This window comes from Microcaecilia unicolor, chromosome 2 (assembly GCF_901765095.1).
Source record: "Microcaecilia unicolor chromosome 2, aMicUni1.1, whole genome shotgun sequence".
Classification (NCBI taxonomy): Eukaryota; Metazoa; Chordata; class Amphibia; order Gymnophiona; family Siphonopidae; genus Microcaecilia; species Microcaecilia unicolor.
Genome location: NC_044032.1, coordinates 634,598,274 through 634,620,793, shown reverse-complemented (window position 1 = coordinate 634,620,793; position 22,520 = coordinate 634,598,274). Strand labels below are relative to the sequence as shown.

Below are 22,520 nucleotides of genomic sequence, written 5' to 3'. Positions count from 1 at the left end.
TGGAAAAGAGCCGGATGAGGGGAGATATGATTTAGGTCTACAAAATCCTGAGTGGTGTAGAACGAGTAGAAGTAAATCGATTTTTTACTCGTTCTAAAAGTACAAAGACTAAGGGACACTCAAGGAAGTTTCATGTAAATAGTTTTTCATTCAACGAATAGTTAAGCTCTGGAACTCTTTGCTGGAGGATGTGGTAACAGCGATTAGCGTATCTGGGTTTAAAAAGGTTTGTTCAAGTTCCTGGAAGAAAAGCCCATAGTCTGCCGTTGAGACAGACATGGAAAGCAACTGCTAGCCCTACGATTTGAAGCATGGAATTTTGCCATGATTTGGGTTTCTGCCAGGTCCTTGTGACCTCGCTTGACCACTGTTGGAAACAGGATACTGGGCTGGATGGGCCATTGGTCTGACCCAGTATGGCTACTCTTATTTTCTTATGTATAGTGACCTGATACTGATGGTGCAATGGGCAACTCAGCCTGACATTACAGGGTACCCCATACTCACTGTGCCAGGAACTATACATTCTGGGGCTACAGTGATCCTCATTGACACTACGGTAACTCCATACCCACTGTACAGTCATACAGTAAGGCAAATAGATGAGTCTTTCAACACTCAGTCACACATGTTGGAAGATTCATCCATTTGCCTTACTGTTTGGGCTCCATGAGGCTTCCTCTGTTCCTCCACTTTAGTGATTTTTCCCATATCCACAGAACAAACAGAAAGGGTACACAGCATACATAAAAAGGAGTCCTTTATTGACAAGTGACCCGACACGGGCCGTATTACGGCATTAAACAACGCCTGTCTCAGGGGTCAGGGTTTAATTATGAAGTATGCAAAATGTATGTATAGATCCAATGCCTCAAGAATTGAAGAAAATCTTCAAAACTAAGTGTGTCTGTCCAAAAAGACAGCTGCGATATTGGAATTAAGCTCCTGTAGTAACCTTGTTTTTAACAAAAACAACATGTAGGGTCAGTTGTCAATAACGGACTCCTATTGTCTAAGTCTTGAAGGCCCAGTGTTGCTTTTTTTGTTTGTTCCCATATCCACAGTGCCATGTGCTACTCAGCCTGGCACCTCTGGTGCAATTATGGTCTCGTCCTCAGGCTGGGTGGAGACTGGAAGGGTTGAGAACCCTATGCTCATAGTACTATGAGGGACTGAGGCTGCCAGAACCAGTGATCTCAACCAAGAATCAGGAGCAAAGTGGGCACTGTGGAGACTTCAATATCTTCCTTCCGGGAGTATCAGGGAAACAGGGGCAACAACTAAGTATTTGGTCATTAAATCAACTCCTATTGGAACAGTCTTTTCTTTCATTTGAAGGTTTAGTTCGTAAATCACGGAAAAGTTTATTGGATTAAACTCAAATAAGCGAAGAGTGAAATATGGCTAGCGAAAGCGCGAGTGGAAGAAAAAATGGCTAAAGATGTAAAGAGAGGTGACAAGACCTTTTTCAGATATATTGGAGAAAGGAGAAAAGATAGGAATGGAATTGCAAGACTGAAAGATAATGAGAATGGCTACGTGGAGAGTGATCAAGATAAAGCGAACGTGCTAAACAATTATTTCTCTTCAGTGTTCATGGAGGAAAATCCTGGTGAAGGACCGTAGTTGGCTGCCGAGGGAAGGTCTGGGAATGGAGTGGATATTGTGCCGTTTACGGAAAAAAGAGTTTATAAACAGCTTGAGAATCTGAAGGTGGGCAAAGCTATGGGGCCGGATGGGAAAAATCCCAGGATATTGAGGGAGCTCAGGGAGGTCCTGGCGGGACCTCTTAAAGATTTATTTAATACAGGACCAGTGCCAATTTAGATTTGCTGTCCTCTTATAAGCATTCCGAACAACTTTGGTAGAATCTTTCCTGATCAACATTAAGTCAAGGGAACATTGGGATATAACCCTATTCCAATTTTGTACATAGTCATTGTTCCCTAGAAAGCGCGGTTCTCAGTATATCCTTAATCCCCTAGGGATGCGTTGTAGGTGGCGATACTCCACCAGTGTCGCTGAAAGCATTTCTGATCTGATTAATGCTATATTGACTTTTCGATCAGGCTAGAAGAAGGGCGGCTAACTACTTCTATCTACAGGAAAGATACAGACTGTAACATGAGATTGCAATACTCCAGTTTCCACCCTAAACATCAACGTGACAATATCCTGACAGGCCAGTTCTTACATTTGAAGTGCTTATGTTCCTCTAAGGAAACGTTTAGAGAGCAGGCAGGCCTTATGCATCAAAGACTCTGCCAGCGGGGATATCCTGTCTAAGTTGTTCGGAATGCTTATAAGAGGGCGGCAAATGCAAACAGGGGTGACATGATACAGACGTTCAAATATTTGAAAGGTATTAATCCGCATACGAACCTTTTCTAGAGATGGGAAGGTGGTAGAACTAGCAGACATCAATTGAGGTTGAAGGGGGTCAGACTCAGGAGTAAAGTCAGAAGTATTTTTTCACGGAGAAGGTGGTGAATACATGCAATGCCCTCCCGTGGGAGGTGGTGGGGATGAAAATGGTAATGGAATTCAAACATGCGTGGGATAAACACAAAGGAATCCTGTTTAGAAGGAATGGATCTAAGGAATCTTAGCAGAGATTGGGTGGCGACGCCGGTATTTGGAGACCAGTGCAGGGCTGACTTCTACGGTCTGTGCCCTGATGTGTAAATTTTAAGGGGCTTCGACATTGGCTTCAGAACTGTTAGTTCAGGAACAGTGATGGGAGGACTTTTACAGTCTGTGCCCTGAGAAAGGCAGGGACAAATCAAACTCGGATATACATATAAAGTATTACATACCATGTAAAATGAGTTTATCTTGTTGGGCAGACTGGATGGACCATTCAGGTCTTTATCTGCCGTCATTTACTATGCTACTATGTTAAATATGACCTACCTGCCAACCAAATGTTTCAGTGGTTACAGTTAACACACGCTATCAAAAAAAGTATTATCGACCTAACTTCTTTATCAAAATCACCTGATTTACATGATTTCTGTGTTTCTCTATTTTCCAAAGGTAAATTAATGTTGGCATTTTATAAAGTTATGATAATTTTCCATATTTCACTTTCCATTGGTATTGAAGATGTTTGGCTTAAGGACCTGGATATACAAATTGCTAATATTGATTGGTCTCATTTATGGCTCAAAGTAAATAGGTCAACTCATTCCACTAGCAGGGCACAATCCCGTTACTTTCTACTACATAGGGCAATTTGGATCCCTATGAAAAAATGGAGAGTGGGTCTCTCCCCTAACAACTCTTGTTGGCGTTATACCAAATCCGAAGGTCAGTGGCGTAGCTAGGTGGGGTGCAGGGGGAGCGGTCACAATTTTAATATTTTTACTTGTAATTAAGAAGACAGGTTGCCTGCTCTGGCCAGTCCAAGGATCTCTTCTGCGTCCTATCTCCTGATGTAACTTCCTGTTTCCTTGTAGGTAGGACGCAACAGAGACAGCCTGTATTCATCATTACCCGCCACAGCCACTACACCTGCAAACAACACAGGCACTGCTGTCTAGCTGACACCAACCGGCGCCTATTTTATAAAAGTCTGCTCCCCCTGATGTCAAAACCTGGCTACGCCTCTGCCGAAGGTACATTAACCCATATGCTATATATATTTCTGTCCAATGATTAAGTTGTTCTGAATGCAAATTTGGAAATACATCCAAGCTCTCCATTGATATAATAATTTTACATTTGGCACATCCTCAGTTAGATATGCAGAATTCAGATCTGGTGGAACACAGTATGTATGATATCAAAATATGAATTAAAATGTGCTGAAAAAAACAAATAACCGACAGGCCATTCTGTGGACATGGAAACCTTTGGATAGATATTTAAAATAAGATTTGCAATCACATTGATGTTCTTTGACATACACAGAAAACTACCAGTTTATTATGTCTGTAAACAGCATCTCCCTTTAAAACATTTTTTTAGTATCTTAGTATTGTTTTTTTTTCCATAATTGTTTTCATAGTTCTATTCATTTGAGTATGTAATGTATTTGTCTGATGGAACATTGTTTTGTATACATTGTTTTATTACTTTACTTTAAAAAAATTAATAAAAAACATTTGAACTAAAAAAGGGGAGGGTGGGAGGATGTCCATGATGCTTGGGGGGGGTGGGGGGGGGGGGAGGTTTAGTGCCACCTGGTTTGGTAAGGCAGTGTTTTTCATTTGCCTATACAGTTCTCCTGCTGTGAAAAGGGCTACATTTCCTAAAGCAACACTCAGATGCTAACCTTACTACAAATATCAACTTTTCCCTCTTTTTCACGATTTTCAGTTTTTCTTTCCCTTGTTTATTTATTGGGGATTCATTAAGCACCTGTAGGAAGAAAATTCAGCCAGTTCTACTTTCTTTCTCGTTTAAATCTGTCCCTAAAACCAGGGAACATTTTAAAGGCGAGAGAGCTGGGAAGTGGTCCTAGCTGTGCCTCTCCTTTCCTCCTGGGTGGGAAGGAACAGGCAGGACCTTTTGACGGGACAAGGTGAACATAGTAACATAGTTACTATGTTCACCTTGTCCCGTCAAAAGGTCCTGCCTGTTCCTTCCCAGTGGTCCTAGCTGTGCCTCTCCTTTCCTCCTGGTTGGGAAGGAACAGGCAGGACCTTTTGACGGGACAAGGTGAAAGGCAGGAGAGCTGGTTGCAGGGCAGAGAGGAGTGGCTGCCTGCCATACAGTGAGCAGGACTGCACATGCCAGGGACCTGGAAGCCTTTCTGCCCTCTCTGAGCCAGCCGGGTTTTACTTCCATTGCTTTGAAAGCAATGGAAGTAAAACCCGGCTGGCTCAATCCGTCCTTCTTTTTCTGGAGCCATATGGTAACCCTATCTGGGAGCATCTAAGCTGTAGTTATTAAAAAGAACATCACCCTCCCAGGACAACAGGTACCAGGCTTCCAGCTCTGGGTGGGGTCAATTGATGGGCACCAGAGCAGGTAACCTGACCCTAAGCTTTAGCAGCCACCTCAGCATCTTGATTGGAGCTCAGATAAGTGAGTGTATAAATTGCAGCTGAGCAGGGACTCTTCATCTCAGGTTGAGCCCAGCTTCGTCTCACTCAGTCTCCAGCATGGCTTTTGATGGGATCTGGAATTTGGATCGCAGTGAGAACTATGACAAGTTATTGGAAAAGATGGGTGAGCTTGATCTAGTCTACTCAGTGCAGAATAAGAAACAAAACGTATCTCTTGATTGCAGGGCTGGTGCATGCTTTGTAGGGGATGGTGGGCTTTCTTTATCCCACAGCCTCGCAGAGGGAATTTGATTAAATGTGGTAACACATTCCTCCATTGGAGTGACAGCACCAGTGGGTATTTTGCACCTCTCTGACACCTCATTCCAGGGTTTTAGAAGCAGGCGGGGTGCAGCTGTGGTTCCCCCTGCAAGTTACTACTAGGGGGACTAAGGAATAAGAAACCCATGTTTTGTATAAGTTGGAGGTGGTCCTTCTTAGCACAGTGTCTGTCATATTTCCTTCTAACAAGGTACGGAGTGTCCTAATAGTGACCCAGCTGTCAGGGAGACGAAGCTGATTAGCTTGTGCTGTTCATTGCTCTGTTTGTAATCATCAGGGTGCTCCTGTTTTACTTGTAATCTTTTTTCCACAGCAGCTTTCACTTAATGTGGAATATGAAAAGCTGATTGTATGGGTGTGGTACCAATTATAAAGGAGAGGGATTGGGGAAATCTGCACCTCAAACAGGAATTGTAAGAAGGTTGATCCAGTCCTGGGTTTCCCCCCCATTGCATTCCCTAAAAAATGCAAAGCTACAACGGGGTAAATCCAGGACTGAATCAACTGGATCTAGTTGGCAGCCTTATTGTAACCATTCTAGGTACAGGGCTGAATGCTCACATTTTGCCCAAAGGAGTCTGTGGTCTCGCACGTACTCAAGAAAATGAGTCGCTTTGTACCAAACTGAACCAGCTCCTTCACTGTGTCCAAGGAAGTGACTTTCGGTTGTATCTAGAAGCCCAATCATTTCCAAAAGTTAGCTTCACCAGCATAGATGGCACATCTGAATACAAGGAAGTTGGCAACTGTTGATCCAGGTCTGGTTTTACCTGTTGCCTTCATGGACTTGTCTCCCTTTTCTTAGGAAAAGCCTCAGTGGACAGTGAGGGTAAAACCAGGCCTGGATGATGGAAAAGGAGCTAATCAGTAACACTAACCTAAGTGCATTAAAGCTCTTTCCCCATTCCAGGAGGAAGATTTTGGCCGGTCCTGGTTTTAAACTTGCATCCCAAAGCAGTGTAACATTTGTAGTCTATGATTCTATCCATTGAAATCAGTGCTGTAGGTCCCATAATGCACCAGATGAGGTTGGCAGAAATCCAGGACTGGCCAAAAGGTCTCCCTCCTGGAATGGATATCTTGGCAGCTCTACCTCATATAGAAGACTTCTTGAGACCCTTCAGCTTATTCCAATTATTCCACTCCAGTATCCATGTGATACTGAAAGGTATAGAGCTCTAAGCAAGTACTGATCCTCTGCTGTGCATTCCCCTCCCCATGGGCTGTCCCCAGCCTGAGTGGGTGGGGTGGGGAGGGGGAAGGCAGAGGCACTTGCCTCCTGCACATCCATATGGAAGAAGATTTCCCCCCCTCCCACTGGCCTAGGTAAAAGCCCTGTTCTCTTTTTGCAGGTGTGGATGAGGAGAAGAGGCAGTTAGCAGCTCATGACAACATGAAGCTCAAAATCAAGCAGAATGGAAAGCAATTCAGTGTCCATGAATCGAACGTTTTCCATTCCGTGGATGCCGATTTTTATTTGAAAAAGAAAATTCAGTTTCTCCTGGATATTGACATACAACTGGTGGTAAGAGGGGGTCCTGTGAACAGCTGGTCCAGGGAAGGCAAATCTTATACCTTGCCTGAGGAGGATGGGGTGAATCTAACAGACAGCACTACCTTACCACAGAATAACACTGCTGTGGTATCTACACATGACACAACACCTGCTGCTTTTGGGAGCTGATAGCATGTCTTGCTTTGAATGCTTTAGGTTTTCTGGCAAATCAATACAGATTTTAATTATTTTCCTGCCACCCGAGGTTCCCTTCTATGAACTATCATCTCGGATGGCCTTGAATGCTCTTCAGACTGTTCAGGAGCCCTTGTAAATGGCAATTGTATAGTGGGTGGAAGAACAGAGCAAGAACATAGGAAATCATGTGTGTAGGGGGAGGGTCTAAGAAACTTAGCATGGCACTTGCATAACAAAGCTTGAGATCTGCCAGTCTGCAGCTCTGGGAAGTTGCAGGACTAGGCACTAAACCGCATTTCCTATTACTGGACTTTCCCTGCGCTAATCAGACATCAGTGTGGGAAAATCTTCGTAAAAATATTGCATCAAAGGGTAGCTAAAACTAGAATGTTCCCCTCTGTAAAGCACAGTAAAATCTAGTGCAAGAGCAGAGAGTGATCTAAGGTGACGGGAGGTACTGCACTTTCCTGGGATCCCTGAACTGCCTCTAATCCTACAGCTCCCCCTCCCTCAAACACTGAAGAGGACGCTCACTCGCTCCTGCCTCTGTGCCACCATGTTTTGGGGGGTTTGTTAAATGATAGCGGCTGACACCATATGGTGCCCCCTGGGATGTGCTGGCATTTTTCATTCGTAGCCGCAGAGTGCTGAGCGTTGAAGTTTATAGATTTTTCAAGATGATAGTAGAGGTAGTAATGAGCAGGGGCGTATCTGCGTGGGGCCACAGGGGCCTGGGCCCCCGCAGATTTCGCCCTGGCCCCCCTCCCCGCCGTCAACCCTCCCCCGCTGCTTACTTTTGCTGGTGGGGTCCGACCCGCAATCTTCATATTTCGGCTTCCTCCGTGGCCATGTGCTTCCAGGAAGTAACGCTGCAGCGCTGATTCGTTGAATCTAGTTCGGCGTCTGACGTCCCAGCACGTCAGACGCCGAACTAGATTCAACGAATCAGCGCTGCAGCGTTACTTCCTGGAAGCACATGGCCACGGAGGAAGCCGAAATATGAAGATTGCGGGTCGGACCCCGCCAGCAAAAGTAAGCAGCGGGGGAGGGTTGACGGCGGGGAGGGGGTGGAGAGAGGCGGCGGCGGCGGCGGCGGGGGGGGGGGAGGCAAAAATGTGCCCCCCCTCTCTGGCTCTGGCCCCCCCTACCGCCGGATTCCAGATACGCCCCTGGTAATGAGTAGGCCTCACTCCTGCCTTCCATCTTTAAAGCTCAGCTGGGAGGAGGTGAGGGGTCCACTGGATCACCAGGGATAAATTTTGGGATGGGGAAGGTGAGAGATGCAGAATCCAGTAGACTGTTTGGCTATCATTCTTTTTGAATGTCTCTCTTCTCAGTGCACAGTATACCAGGAGGAGAGGGAATGGGCAGGGCTGTGCTAATTGCTTAGGCTCTGTTAGGTGTGGCTTGATGTCCTCTGGAATACCAAACGCGGTGTTACAATCGGTGATGTGCTGGAGTGGGCTCTCACAGGCTCGCGAGAGCTGGTTGTTAAAGTAGGCCCCCTGTGGCTACTTTAACAACTGGCTCCCAAAACGTGGGCTCAGGCCCCCTCCTGAATTCTCCTTTATTTTGCGGGTGGAGATGCTGAGCCCCAAGTAAATAGTCTGCTGCTGCTCTCCGCGCCTTGTTTCCAGCTCTGAGCAGCAGGCTGGGAGAAGTCCCAGCATACTACTCAGAGCTGGAAACAAACAGTAGGGGCATAGCCGGGCCTCACGGTGGGAGGGTGCCAGATCCCGAGGTGGGGGGGGGGGGGCACATACTGCTCTGCCGCCCCATCACCCTGCCCCACCGCCCCGCCGCCTTGCTGCCCCCCCGCCACCCTGCCGCTCTCCCCCTGCCACTCCCCACCCACTGCTCAACAAATACCTTGGCTAGCGGGAGTTCCCAACCCCTGCCAGCTGAAGCATTGTCCAGCGCTGGTCTCCGGCCCTGCTGTGTCTTCCCCTCATGTCCTGCATGCTCAGTTTCACTAAAGGGAGCGTGCCAGACGTGAGGGGAAAGAGAGCAGGGCAGGCAACGCGGCAGTGCCAGAGACTGGCACTGGACAACACTTCAGCTGGCGGGGGTTTAGGACCCGTGCCAGTAAAACCAGGGGACCAGGGGAAAAGGTTTTTGGGATGCCCAGGCCCCCGTGGCCCCACGTAGCTACGCCACTGGCAGGGAGTGGTGGCGGTCAATTTATGAGTTGGTGGGGCTCAACATCCCTGCCCTCAAAGGTATGCCTAGTGTGCCCGCACAAAGGGAGGAGGGCGAGAGAGGCATGCGTTCTCCCCCCCCCCCCCCCCCCAATGCCTGGAGAGAGAGCCCGTTGTTAAAAGTTTACCAGCACACCCCTGGTTACAATCTTAGTTCAGGTATCTTATCAGTGTTAAGTGCTCCCATCCTGATCTATTCTGCAGTCCTTGGAAAGGAGCCAGAGATCAGCAGTAAAAGCAGGTAACACATTGCTCGCTATGGTGTCAAAACATCAAATTAATTCTAACCTCTGATGTTCTGTTCTTTGTGTTTAATGTATGATTTTTTTTTTAATGCAAACCACTGATTTATGTTTTACAAACGGCCATAAACACATAAACCATAATTTATCTGGCCAATTAGTGGAAATGATGTCACCCTTGTTGCTGTCCAGGTACTAGGTTATATCAAATATGCCTCTCGGTCAGAGGCCAGGATTTGTGACTACCATTATGTCCTATCTGATTTTAGGGTGTTTGGGATCTAAATGGAGACATATTGGAAGGCGATTTTACTCGTAAAGATAACAACAAACATCTGAAGACAACACGAGAAATTGTGGGCGGTGAGCTTATACAGGTAAGTTTACACTTAGTACATAAGTAAATAAGCACTGCCACGCTGGGAAAAGACCAAAGGTCCATCAAGCCCAGCACTCTGTCTCCGACAGTGGCCAATCCAGGCCCCAAGAACCCGGCAAAAACCCCAAATTTAATATTGATCAATGGACGTTTCTTTCAGGAATCTATCCAGACCCCCTTTAAACTCAGCAAGGCCAGCCACCATCACCACCTTCTCCAGCATTGAGTTCCAGACTCTAACTACGCGCTGAGTAAAGAAAACCTTTCTCCGATTTGTTTAAACCTACCACATTCTAATTTTGTTTTGTGTCCCCTGGTTCTATTATTGTTAGAAAGTGTAAACAAATGCTTCACATCCGTCCGCTCTACCCCACTCATTATTTTGTAGACCTCTATCATATCACCCCTCAGCCGCCTTTTCTCCAGGCTAAAGAGTCCTAGCCGTATTAACCTCTCCTCATAGGGTAGTCGTACCATCCCTTTTATAATTTTTGTCGCCCTTCTCTGCACCTTCTCCAATTCCTTTTTATCTTTTTTGAGATGAGGTGACCAGAACTGAACACAATACTCCAGGTGCGGTCGCACCATGGAGCGATATAACGGTATTATAACATCCTCATGTTTGTTTCCCATCCCTTTTCTAATAATACTCAACATTCTGTTCACCTTCTTAGCCGCCGCAGCACATTGAGCTGAAGTATTCAACGTCCTATCCACAATGACTCCCAGATCCCTTTCTTGGTCTGTAACTCCTAAAGCGGTACCTTCCAAAACATAGCTGTAATTCGGGTTCTAGCTTCCCACATGCATCACTTTGCACTTGTCAACGTTGAACTTCATCTGTCACTTAAGTTCCAGAGCTTTCATTTGAGTTAAATGTGTTAATAGATCTCTCCAGTGCTGATGGAAGCTTCCAACTCATTCAAAAACTCAGACTAAAGAACATCTGTTACATGTATCCAGCACAGGACAATTGGGATGGGGTAGCCCAGAACTAGCCCCCTTTAAGCTCTTAATAAATTAGGCTGTGTGAGAGCATGTGTAGAAAATGATGAGCTTCATCCTTTCACAGTTTGATGTCTGACCACTAAGGATGGGCAGCTAGAGAATTTTCATCCTGTGTTTACAGGAATTTTTCTTTGCCTAAAATAATGCACACTGTAGAAAGAGTGTGCCCTTTCGCCAATACTGTGTACATCTATATATATAAAAGGCAAGACCAACGTTCTATGAAGCCTCCAGCCGGAAGTGTGAAGCGCCAGAGATATCCGTTTTCCCCATGAGTGAAGGAAAACAGAAGGACTCAGAGGGGGGAGGGGAGAGAGATGCCCTCACTCTCTCTGTAACAAAAACACAGAACAGCAGGAAACTTAACACTGAAGGACTGGACTCGGAGGGGGGAGAGGGAGGGAGAGAGGGCAGGGACACACACTCCCACATGCACACTCTGAAGAAAACCTTGCTAGCCCCCGTTTCATTTGTATCAGAAACGGGGCTTTTTTACTAGTAAATACATAAGTTTGCATGTGGGCCCCAATGTCAATCTAGGAATCGTCTGCCTCATTGCTGCAAAAGACAACCCATCCCTACTGAGCATAGGAGGATGAGTTGTATGCACAAGGTTTCTAGAAATGAGGTCTTGAGCACATAGCTGTGAGTCCATGAGAAATTGCCCTTTCTTCTGTTGTAACCTCCAGCACTAGGCACCCTCGGCTTATCATAAGTACATAAGTATTGCCACATTGGGACAGACCAAAGGTCCATCAAGCCCAGTATCCTGTTTCCAACAGTGGCCAATCTAGGTCACAAATACCTGGCAAAACCCCCTATAGTAGCAACATTCCATGTAGAACCTCAAAGAGTAGCAAGATTCTAGGATTCTAAAGAATAACAAGATTCCATGCAGAAGTTCAAAGAGAAGCAACATTCCATGTAGAACCCCAAAGAGTAGCAAGATTCCATACTGGGACAGACCAAAGGTCAATCAAGCCCAGTATCCTGTTTCCAACAGTGGCCAATCCAGGTCACAAATACCTGTCAAGATCCACAAAACGTTCAATACATTTTATGCTGCTTATCCCAGAAATAGCATTGGATTTTCCCAACATTTAGCAGAACCACACCCAAAGGATCCTCTAATTCTTCAAAATTGTTTCTATGAATATTGCTTTCCCTCCGCTCTTCTTCCTGTCCTGGGAGGCTGTTCACATATCCACCATCCTTCCTGTGTACTCGGTCTCCTACCATAAGACCTTAACATCTAGACAAGCTACTGATGCAGCGTTTATACCTTACTGCTGCCATCCCTCCCTGCAGAACAGATCTGTTTGTTTATTTATTTATTTATTTTTATTTATTTATTTGTTTGTTTGTTGCATTTGTATCCCACATTTTCCCACCTTTTTGCAGGCTCAATGTGGCTTACAATACATCATGGATAGTGGAAATGAGAAGGGAGTAAACATTTGGTGTTACAGAAGGATTTTGGGTTGCATGGTAATGGAATACATGATAGTAATATAACAGAGGTCATTATTAACATTTCTGGATATATGTGGGAGTTTCACATGTTTTGGTCTTTGTGGTATATCTTGTCGAAGAGATAGGTCTTTAGTAGTTTACGGAAGTTGGTCAGTTCATAGGTTGCTTTTAGGTTACTTGGCAATGCATTCCAGAATTGCGTACTCATATAGGAAAAGGTTGATGCATGCGTTAATTTGTATTTCAGACCTTTACAGTTGGGGAAATGAAGATTAAGGAATGTACGAGATGATTTTTTGGCATTCCTGGATGGCAGGTCTATCAGGTCTGACATGTAGGCTGGGGCATCGCCATGGATGATTTTATGTATTAGGGTACATACTTTGAACGTGATGCGTTCTTTGAGTGGGAACCAGTACAGCTTCTCTCATAGGGGTTTTGCACTTTCGTATTTTGATTTTCCAAATATGAGTCTGGCTGCCGTGTTCTGGGCTCTTTGGAGTTTTTTGAGTATTTGCTCTTTGCAGCCAGCGTAGAGTGAGTTGCAGTAATCTAGATGACTGAGTACTAATGATTGTACCAGATTACGGAAGACGGTCCTTGGGAAGAATGGTCTTATTCTTTTTAATTTCCACATTGAGTGGAACATCTTTTTAGTTGGGTTTTTCGCGTGATTCTCAAGTGTTAGGTGCCGATCAATGGTGACTCCAAGAATTTTCAGGGTTTCCGAAATTGGTAGATTTAGTTTTGGTGTGTTGATGGTGGTATATTTGCTCGTGTTGTGTTGAGAGGTGAGTATTAGGCATTGGGTTTTTTCTGCGTTGAGTTTTAGCTGAAAGGCATCTGCCCAGGAGTGCATGATATGTAGACTTTGGTTGATTTCATTGGAAATTTCTTTTAGGTCTTGTTTGAATGTGGTGTAGATCGTTACATCATCAACATAAATGTATGGGTTGAGGTTTTGGTTTGATAGTAGTTTGGCCAAGGGTGTCATCATTAGGTTGAATATAGTCAGTGAGAAGGGAGATCCCTATGGAACTCCACATTCAGGTGTCCATGCGGCTGATGTAATCGAATTTGATGTCACTTGATATGAGCATGTAGTTAGGAATCCTTTAAACCAATTAAGAACATTGCCTCCGATACCGAAGTATTCAAGGATGTGTAGTAGGATTCCATGATCAACCATGTCAAAGGCGCTTGACATGTCGAATTGTAGAAGTAATATATTCTTGCCGGTTGCAATTGTTTGTTTGAATTTCATCATGAGCGTAACTGTTTCAGTACTGTGATTAGAATGAAATCCTGACTGGGAGTCATGTAATATTGAGAACTTGTTTAGATAGTCTGTGAGTTGTTTGGTTACCATCTCTTCTGTTGTTTTGGTTATTAAGGGAATGGATGCTACTGGTCTATAGTTGGTTAATTCACTCACATTTTTCTTTGCGTCTTTGGGTATGGGGGTGAGTAGAATGTTTCCTTTCTCCTCTGGGAAGAGTCCATTTTGTAGCATAAAATTCACGTGTTTCATTAGATCTGTTATAAAGTGTTGAGGGGCCGATTTCATAAGGTTATTTGGGCACATATCTAGTTTGCAATGAGATTTGGCGAATCTTTTAAGCGTTTGGGAGATGAGATCTTCCGATAGTATCTCGAATTCAGTCCAAATCCTATCTGCTGGGTATATTCCAGGGTCTGGGTCTAGACAGTCTAGGAGTGCAGCGTATTCGATGGGGCTAATAGGTATTTTAAGTCGCAGTTGTACTATTTTCTCTTTGAAGTACTTCGCGAGGTTTTCAGCTCCTGGTGTGTCTTTGCTGCTGTTCATGATTGGTGTGGTGTCTAGTAGTTTATTCACGAGTTGGAAGAGTTTGTGTGTGTCCTTGTAATTTGGTCCTGTTTCAGTTTTGTAGTGTAGTCTTTTGGTTTGTCTTATGATGTATTTATATTTTCTTCAGAGTTGTTTCCAAGCATTAAGTGTAGGATCGTTTTTCTTTTTACTCCATGCACGTTCTAATTTCCTAACTTGTGTTTTGAGTTTTTTCAGTTCTTCATTGAACCATGGTATTGAGTTCTTTCTGTGTGAGGTTCTAGTTTGAATTGGGGCGATGTTGTCTAATATTGTTTTGGATCTGTTGTCCCAGTCTAGGAGGAATTTGGTTGTGTCTGCCTTTGTTGTCCATCCGTTATAATAGATCTGTTGCCAGAACACTACCGGGTCTATTTTTCTCTCGTGGTGTAGGTTTTTCGTTCTTGTTTTTTGATTGTGGTTTTCGCTCGCCATTGGAGGGAGATGTATGCTTTGTAGTGGTCTGACCACGGTGTGGGTATCCATTTTGTATCTGCTAATATAAGGTTTAAGTCTGGATCGAATTTATATGCGATAATGTCTAGTGTATGTCCTTTGGTGTGTGTTGGTTGTGCATTTGGTACGTGAAGGTCCCATAATTGTAGGAATTCTTTACATTCTTGGGTGCTTGTTGAGGTGAGGTCTTCCAAGTGCAGGTTGATGTCGCCTATTATGATAAGGTTTGAAGTAGAGATACATGTGTTCGAGATGAAGTCCATGAGGTGTGTTTCAGTGTCTTGCCAGTTGAGTGGCGGCCTGTAGAGTAGGATTGCGTTAAGGAGTTCCTGCAGGTTTGGGTGATTGATTCTTACCGATGCAATTTCAAGTTGAGGTAGGATGGATTCAGCTGTGGTTGTGATAGTGAACTCGGATTTGTATATTATGGCTATACCACCTCCTCTTTTCCCGTTCCTTGTCCAGTGGGTAATTTTGTATCCTGGTGGGCATAAATCTAGGATTATGGGATCCTTAAGGTCGTGGATCCAGGTTTCAGTGAAGAATAGGAGGTCAAGATTGTCTGTGGTGATCCAGTCTGTTATGATCTCTGTTTTGTTTACTACTGACCTGGCATTTGCGTAACCCAGTTGGATTGGATGGTACGGTTTGATCCGGGCCGTGGATGTGTTAATTTATTAGTTGTCTGTTTTCTTGGTATTTGGTTTTGTTGTTTCCTTTCTTCCCTTTCTGTTGATTATATCCGTATGTATTTGTTTTTCCTTTCAGTTGGTTGTTATTCTTTTGGTCTGGTGAGTTGTAGGTGGGTTGTCTATAGGTTTTATGTATTGTGGGTAGGTTGTTGTTTAAGTTGGGAGTGGTCCATGCGTGGTAGATTAGGGGGAGGAAGTAAATTATCATGAACAGTTTTTTGGTATTCATGTTGGCTATAGTTCGTGTGCAACTTAAACAGTAAGCAGTATAGTATATGCGGTACGGTATAAGCAATACACAGTGCAGTATGAGCAATGCAGCTTAAACAGTAAGCAGTGCACAATATAAACAGTATACGCAGTGCAATATGAGCAATACAGTCTAAGCAGTACAGTGTAATCAGTGCAACTTAAACAGTAAGCAGTGCAGTATACGCAGTGCAGCATAAACAGTAAATTAGTGCAGAGTTGAGGTTCTTTAAAGCAGCATTAAGGTAGCACAGTTCTAGTATACCGAGTTGGATGTGAGTTTTTTTTTTCTTTTCAGCTGATCAAACAAAGCTATACTAGAAAAAGTCAAGCATTTTATAACTTACTCCTGGACAGTGGGGCCCTCCGGCTCAGGGCCGTGCCAACACGGTAAGCGAGGTAAGCATGGCAGGGGGGCGCCTCCCTCTGGGGGGCGCCGCCGCACCATGCTCACCTCGCTCGCCCTCCGGCTCCCATTGTTCAACTTCCTGCCCTCTTCTCCCCCCCCCCCCAACATCCCTTTTCTTTTTTTTTCTTTTTAAATTTACCTCCGTGGCGGTCCAGCAGCGCAGCGTCAGTGAAGGAGGCAGCGCTCCCAACGTCTCTAGCTTTCCCTTCGCTGTGTTCCGCCTTCTTCTGACGTCAAGGAAATGACGTCAGAAGAAGGCGGAACACAGCGAAGGGAAAGCTAGAGACGTTGGGAGCGCTGCCTCCTTCACTGACGCTGCGCTGCTGGACCGCCACGGAGGTAAATTTAAAAAGAAAAAAAAGAAAAGGGATGTTGGGGGGAGAGAAGAGGGCAGGCAGTTGAACAATGGGAGCGGGAGGGCAGGGGAGAGACGAGAGCATGGATGCGAAGGGGGAGGGGAGAAGAGGGCGGGCCAGGCCAGGCCAACTGGGACATGATGGGACATGGGAGCGAGAGGAGAGAGAGGAGCGTGGATGGGCATGGATTGGGAAGGCAGGGCTCAGGGAGAGAGGGGAATTGCTGGAAAAGGATGAATGGAGGGGGCAGGGGACAGAGGAGCATGGATGGGCATGAGTGGATAGGGATGAATGGAGGGGACAGATGGGCATGGGTGGATATGGATTGCAGGGCAGGGCTCAGGGAGAGAGGGGAATTGCTGGATAGGGATGAATTGAGGGGGCAGGTGACAGAGGAGCATGGATAGGCATGGATTGGGAGGGCAGGGCTCAGGGAGAGAGGGGAATTGCTGGATAGGGATGAATGGAGGGGGCAGGGGACAGAGGAGCATGGATGGGCATGAATGGATAGGGATGAATGGAGGGGACAGATGGGCATGGATGGATATGGATTGCAGGGCAGGGCTCAGGGAGAGAGGAGAAATTGCTGGACATAGAGGGGAGGGAAGAGAGATGAAGGAGATGAAATGAGGGAAAAGGAAGAGAGGAGAAAAACTGCACATGGATGAAGAAAATAGGCAGAAGCTGAGGACCAGAAATGAAGAAGAAAGGAGGAAAGGAAAGAAATAAATGGAAAGGACTACTACTACTACTATTTAGCATTTCTATAGCGCTACAAGGCATACGCAGCGCTGTACAAACATAGAAGAAAGACAGTCCCTGCTCAAAGAGCTTACAATCTAATAGACAAAAAATAAATAAAGTAAGCAAATCAAATCAATTAATGTGAACGGGAAGGAAGAGAGGAGGGTAGGTGGAGGCGAGTGGTTACAAGTGGTTACGAGTCAAAAGCAATGTTAAAGAGATGGGTTTTCAGTCTAGATTTAAAGGTGGCCAAGGATGGGGCAAGACGTAGGGGCTCAGGAAGTTTATTCCAGGCGTAGGGTGCAGCGAGACAGAAGGCGCGAAGTCTGGAGTTGGCAGTAGTGGAGAAGGGAACAGATAAGAAGGATTTATCCATGGAGCGGAGTGCACGGGAAAGGGTGTAGGGAAGGACGAGTGTGGAGAGATACTGGGGAGCAGCAGAGTGAATACATTTATAGGTTAGTAGAAGAAGTTTGAACAGGATGTGAAAACGGATAGGGAGCCAGTGAAGGGTCTTGAGGAGAGGGGTAGTATGAGTAAAGCGACCCTGGCGGAAGATGAGACGGGCAGCAGAGTTTTGAACCAACTGGAGAGGGGAGAGGTGACTAAGTGGGAGGCCAGCAAGAAGCAGATTGCAGTAGTCTAAACGAGAGGTGACAAGGGTGTGGATGAGGATTTTGGTAGAGTGCTCGGAAAGAAAGGGGCGGATTTTACGGATGTTGTAAAGAAAGAAACGACAGGTCTTGGCGGTCTGCTGGATATGAGCAGAGAAGGAGAGAGAAGAGTCAAAGATGACCCCAAGGTTTCGAGCTGAGGAGACAGGGAGAATGAGAGAGCCATCAACAGAAATAGAAAACGGGGGGAGCGGGGAGGTGGGTTTGGGGGGGAAAATGAGAAGGTTTTGGTCATATTTAATTTCAGGTGGCGTTGAGACATCCAGGCAGCAATGTCAGACAAGCACGCTGAAACTTTGGTTTGGATGCAAGGTGAGATATCAGGTGTAGAAAGGTAGATTTGGGAGTCATCAGCATAGAGATGGTAGGAAAAGCCATGGGATGAGATTAATGAACCAAGGGAAGAAGTGTAGATAGAAAAGAGGAGGGGACCAAGAACAGAACCCTGAGGTACGCCGACAGGCAGAGGGATAGAAGTAGAAGAGGATCCACCAGAGTGAACACTAAAGGTGCGGAGGGAGAGGTAGGAAGAGAACCAGGAAAGGACAGTGCCCTGGAATCCAAGTGAGGACAGGGTATCGAGAAGCCCTGGAAACGGAGTTAAGAGGACAGATAGCAGCAGAATCAGATACTGGGCCAGCATGATCAGAAAAAGAAAGTCACCAGACAACAAAGGTAGAAAAAAATCATTTTATTTTCATTTTAGTGTTTGGAATATGTCCACTTTGAGAATTTACATCTGCTATCTTATTTTGCAATGTATAGCAATTTGTTTCTAAGAATATTGCTGACAATTCCTGTCAGTGTGGCAAGTGGTGAGCCGCCAACTGATAGTCTGCAGGGGGGGCGCCAGAGACCCTAGGCACGGCCCTGCTCCGGCTCATTAATATACCAATCATCGTAGCTGTCGTCGGTAGTCCATGAGCTCTCATTGCCCAGTCCTTGCAGAGCCACGTCCATTTTCCCTTGAATTTCTTCTGTGCTTCCTTCTGTGCCCCTGGCAGGCGATCAGAGGTTAGATCACACAGGTTTTGTCTTCTTGCTCTTTTGATCGCTGGTGGTGTTTTGTTGTCGGGCTGGGGGTCTGCGCTAGTGCCGAGCAGTCGTATGCGGTATGGGGCAACGTGGCCTGACCATGGGCTGCTCTGGGCCTTGCGTCATTCGCGTAGTCTCGCTGATCTCCTTCGGTGGCTGCTCCTTTCTCCTGCCCTCGCAAATCTCCTCCGATGGCTGCATCTTTCTTCTGTCACTCCTGTCTCTCCCGCCTGTCTTCCTCTGCCGCTCCTCGTGATCAGCACTTTGCTTCCTTCTACTGCCAGCCGGAGTGCAGCGGAGACTGACTGGTTGGCGATAATGGAGGTAGGTGTGGCGGGTGATTAGCGATTTGGGAGGTGGGTGTAGGCGGGCGGGTGGTTAGCAATGTCGGAGGTGGTTATCGGTTAGTGAGTGGTCAGCGGTGCAGGAGGTGGGTGCAGACGAGCAGGTAGTCGGTGAGGTTGGAGGTGGTTGTGAGCGGTCGGGTGGTTGGTGATGCTGGTGGTTGGTGCGGCAGGCGGTTGCCGTGGATCAGAGCCAGGTAGCCCGGCAGTTTTTGTTGGGGATCCCGGTCAATTCTCTCTCACGCTGCGACCCAGACTAGGAGCCTGAGCGCTTTTCTGGGTTTCGCGATGTCTCTCGCTATCTGGTGCCCGGACGCTGAAGAGGCGTCTGATCTGAGCTCTCAAAGCCCAGCCTTACTCTCGCTCCACTTCTCGGTGAAACCACAATGTCGAGGTAGCTGGTGGCCGCAGGCAGCCAGCTACCTCGACATTGTGGTTTCACCGAGACCGTCGCAGTCCACTCGTAGTCTCCTATTCGGTTGTGCTGTGATCTGGGTCCGTTCCGGTCCGAACTAGGATGGTCCAGGACAGCGCAGAACAGTGCAGTTAAGACCTTTTTCCCTAGGACCTCCGGAGCTCACCATGGAGCTTCCTACCTGGCGGCCACCTTGCACACATCTCTTTTTTGGGGGGATCTGCTGCTCTGGGGACCTGCAGCTCATCTCCCTGCTGTGAGGATCTCTCCTGTGACCATGTGCTCATCACTCAGCTTCTACAACAAAGGACGTTTCTGTACGTTAACCTGATTTAAACCTGTTACCTTGTTGTTTTTGGCACAAATTCTCTATTCCAAGATCCTTTAAAAAAAACTACCTCTCGCTGCAAATGCTGAAAACTGTATTATAAATAAACCCCTTTTGAAGCTATGCTCTGTTCTTGTTCTTTACATATGGTCTTAAACCTGGTAATGCAGGTTAATGTAATGCAATAAATATACTTAATTCCTCTTATTCTTGCAATTGTGAATCTTATTACCTTAATTGGTAATTGGTGGAGAATTAACCAAAATATATCTTTAAAACTTATAAATACGGCGCATGTTCTTAAAATTATAAATATTTGTGAATGCTCTGGAGCAATTTCCCCAAGTATAAATTAATTATTATGCGTTTGGGTGAGTCCTCCCGCTAGAGGTCTAGACTCAGATACTTTTACCACGGCTGAGACAGGCATGGCTGCAGCTGTATATGGAGGGGCATATGGAAGACATGGGAGACCCGTAATGGCTGAAACCTGCTTGCGAGCATCCTGTAATTTTTGTATTAAGGTTTCTATTTCCTTGTGACACCTGTAGGGGGCATCTGCAGTGTTAATTCTCTGATTAAATGCTTCAAGCCTGGAACCTGAGTTGCCTGCATTTCTAAAGCTAAAATTTGTGTCTCAGGTTTTTAAACCTCGGCTCAGATGACTGTAGTAGTAAGTCATGACTCCTCATTTTGTCTTCAAGAGCAGTGGTTCCCAACTTGTCCTATGGACTCCTATGGACTTGGGTATTCAGGATATCCATAATGGATATGCTTGAGAGAATCATCATTACATGCAATGAATCTCAAGCATGTTCATTGTGGATATTCCGAAGGCCAACTGGCTGGGAGTCCCCAGGACAAGCTGGAGCCCTACCTTACTAGTTTTGACAGTAGTTAGCCCCATACCTGTGTCTTACTGCCAAACCTTTTAATGTTAACTTTGGGATCTTAACACTCATCTAAGCAGACTGCTAGATATATCAGTGTGGTATGGCTGGGTAGATTGGATAGGCCTGTGTAATGCTTCTCCCAACATGTTAACCTCATAAAGGATTATAACAGTTCAACTCATCTGTTGAAGCAATGCAAAATATTCGTGCATATGCATTGATATTCCACAAACTTAATTTATTTGGCAGCTTTGGAATGAGATTACATCCTATAGATTTCTATTGCTTCCTACTTCTAAATGATTGATTAGGAAAATGCTGTTTCCTTAATCCTTGCACCATGGGTGTAGCCAGAAGTCCATTTTTGGGGGTTCCCCCAAAAGGTTGACTTAAGGGTGTCTGGTATTCTCTTCCCCTACCCTCCTCCCTGCCACCACAATAAAATTATCTTTGCATTACTGAGCATGTGCGGGAAAGCCAATATTGACAGTCAAAGCATGTCTGCTGGTATTCTCTTTCCCTTGCAGAGGGGGGCCTGAGACCCTAAGGCACCCCCTCCCCTGTGGCTACGCCATGCACCACTGCCTTTGTAAAGCAGGTCCTGAAGTTTTCACTATCCCATGTAGTTCTCATGATCTTTCATGTGCTACCGCCATTGTATCCACAGGAAATAATACACAAGACTTACATATTAATGTGGATATCCTGATAGCAAAATGGGCTAGTGCAGGGATGGGCAACCTTGGTCCTCAAGGGCCGCAACTCAGTCAGATTTTCAGGATTTCTCCAATGAATATGCATGATATCTATTTGCATACCATGGAAGCAGTGCATGTAACTGGATCTCGTGCATATTCATTGTGGAAATCTGAAAACCTGACTGAGTTGTGGGTCTTGAGCACCAAGGTTGTCCACCCCTAGGCTAGTGAGAGCTTCAGAACTCATTTATGAAATGGCTGTGGAGGTTCTGGTTTTCCTGTGAATAGTGTCCCAGAGTTACTCCTGGTGATAGTGGTGGTTATTCTAGTGATATCATGTTGGCTGACTCCTAGACACACAAGCTAATATTTCAAATGAAAGGGGCTAAACAAATTACTCCTCTCTGGATGAAGTGAAGGAGCTTCAGCTATGGATCTATCATTCATTTAACATCACAGGGACTTTGAGCCCCAACAGACATGATATTATGCAACAGGGAACTTGTCAGTTAAACTTTTTTTGTTTGTTTGTTTGTTTCAACTTTAGTCCTACTCATATGAAGGAGTAAAAGCCAAGAGGATCTTCAAGAGAGAGTGAACATCAGCCAGGGAGCTTGGTAAAGAAGAGAAGAAGAAACGTGTCCTCGGTCTTTCCAACCCGTTACTGATGGGATCCTGTGGGAGCCCAACCTACTTGACTGTTCACCTTGCCAGGCGTAGCAACTGCTGTTCAAACATTCTAAAGGTGCAAATAAAACATGCAAATTCAGCAAAGCTGTTCCGTGGCGGTTTTCATTAGATCCTTTGTGCATAATCCAGAGCTCAGCAATAGCACCGAGATTGTGCTGCAGATTCAGTCACAGGGGAGGGAATGTAAGATGTCACTGGAGCCTTTGCAAACGGATAATGAATGTCGTGCCTTTTATAAGCCAGAGACACCATTCATTTGCTGTTTGTTCCAGATGTAAGAGGCATATTTTGATTTATTTTCCCATTTGACTCTCATTATACTGTGAGTCAGCAGTCCAGTTTTCTGACCCCTGATGAAGGCA

The 22,520-nt window shown here is 45.6% G+C and overlaps 1 protein-coding gene across 1 annotated transcript; it reads left to right on the top strand.

Annotated features, from left to right (window-relative positions):
* Nucleotides 1-5,032: 5,032 nt before the first annotated feature.
* On the top strand, nt 5,033-22,251 carry LOC115462706 (fatty acid-binding protein, intestinal-like). Its single transcript, XM_030192708.1, has 4 exons — nt 5,033-5,175; nt 6,686-6,858; nt 9,736-9,843; nt 22,016-22,251. The coding sequence occupies exons 1-4, from the start codon at nt 5,109-5,111 to the stop codon at nt 22,064-22,066; spliced, it is 399 nt and encodes a 132-aa protein (XP_030048568.1). The 5' UTR covers nt 5,033-5,108; the 3' UTR covers nt 22,067-22,251.
* Nucleotides 22,252-22,520: the final 269 nt, after the last annotated feature.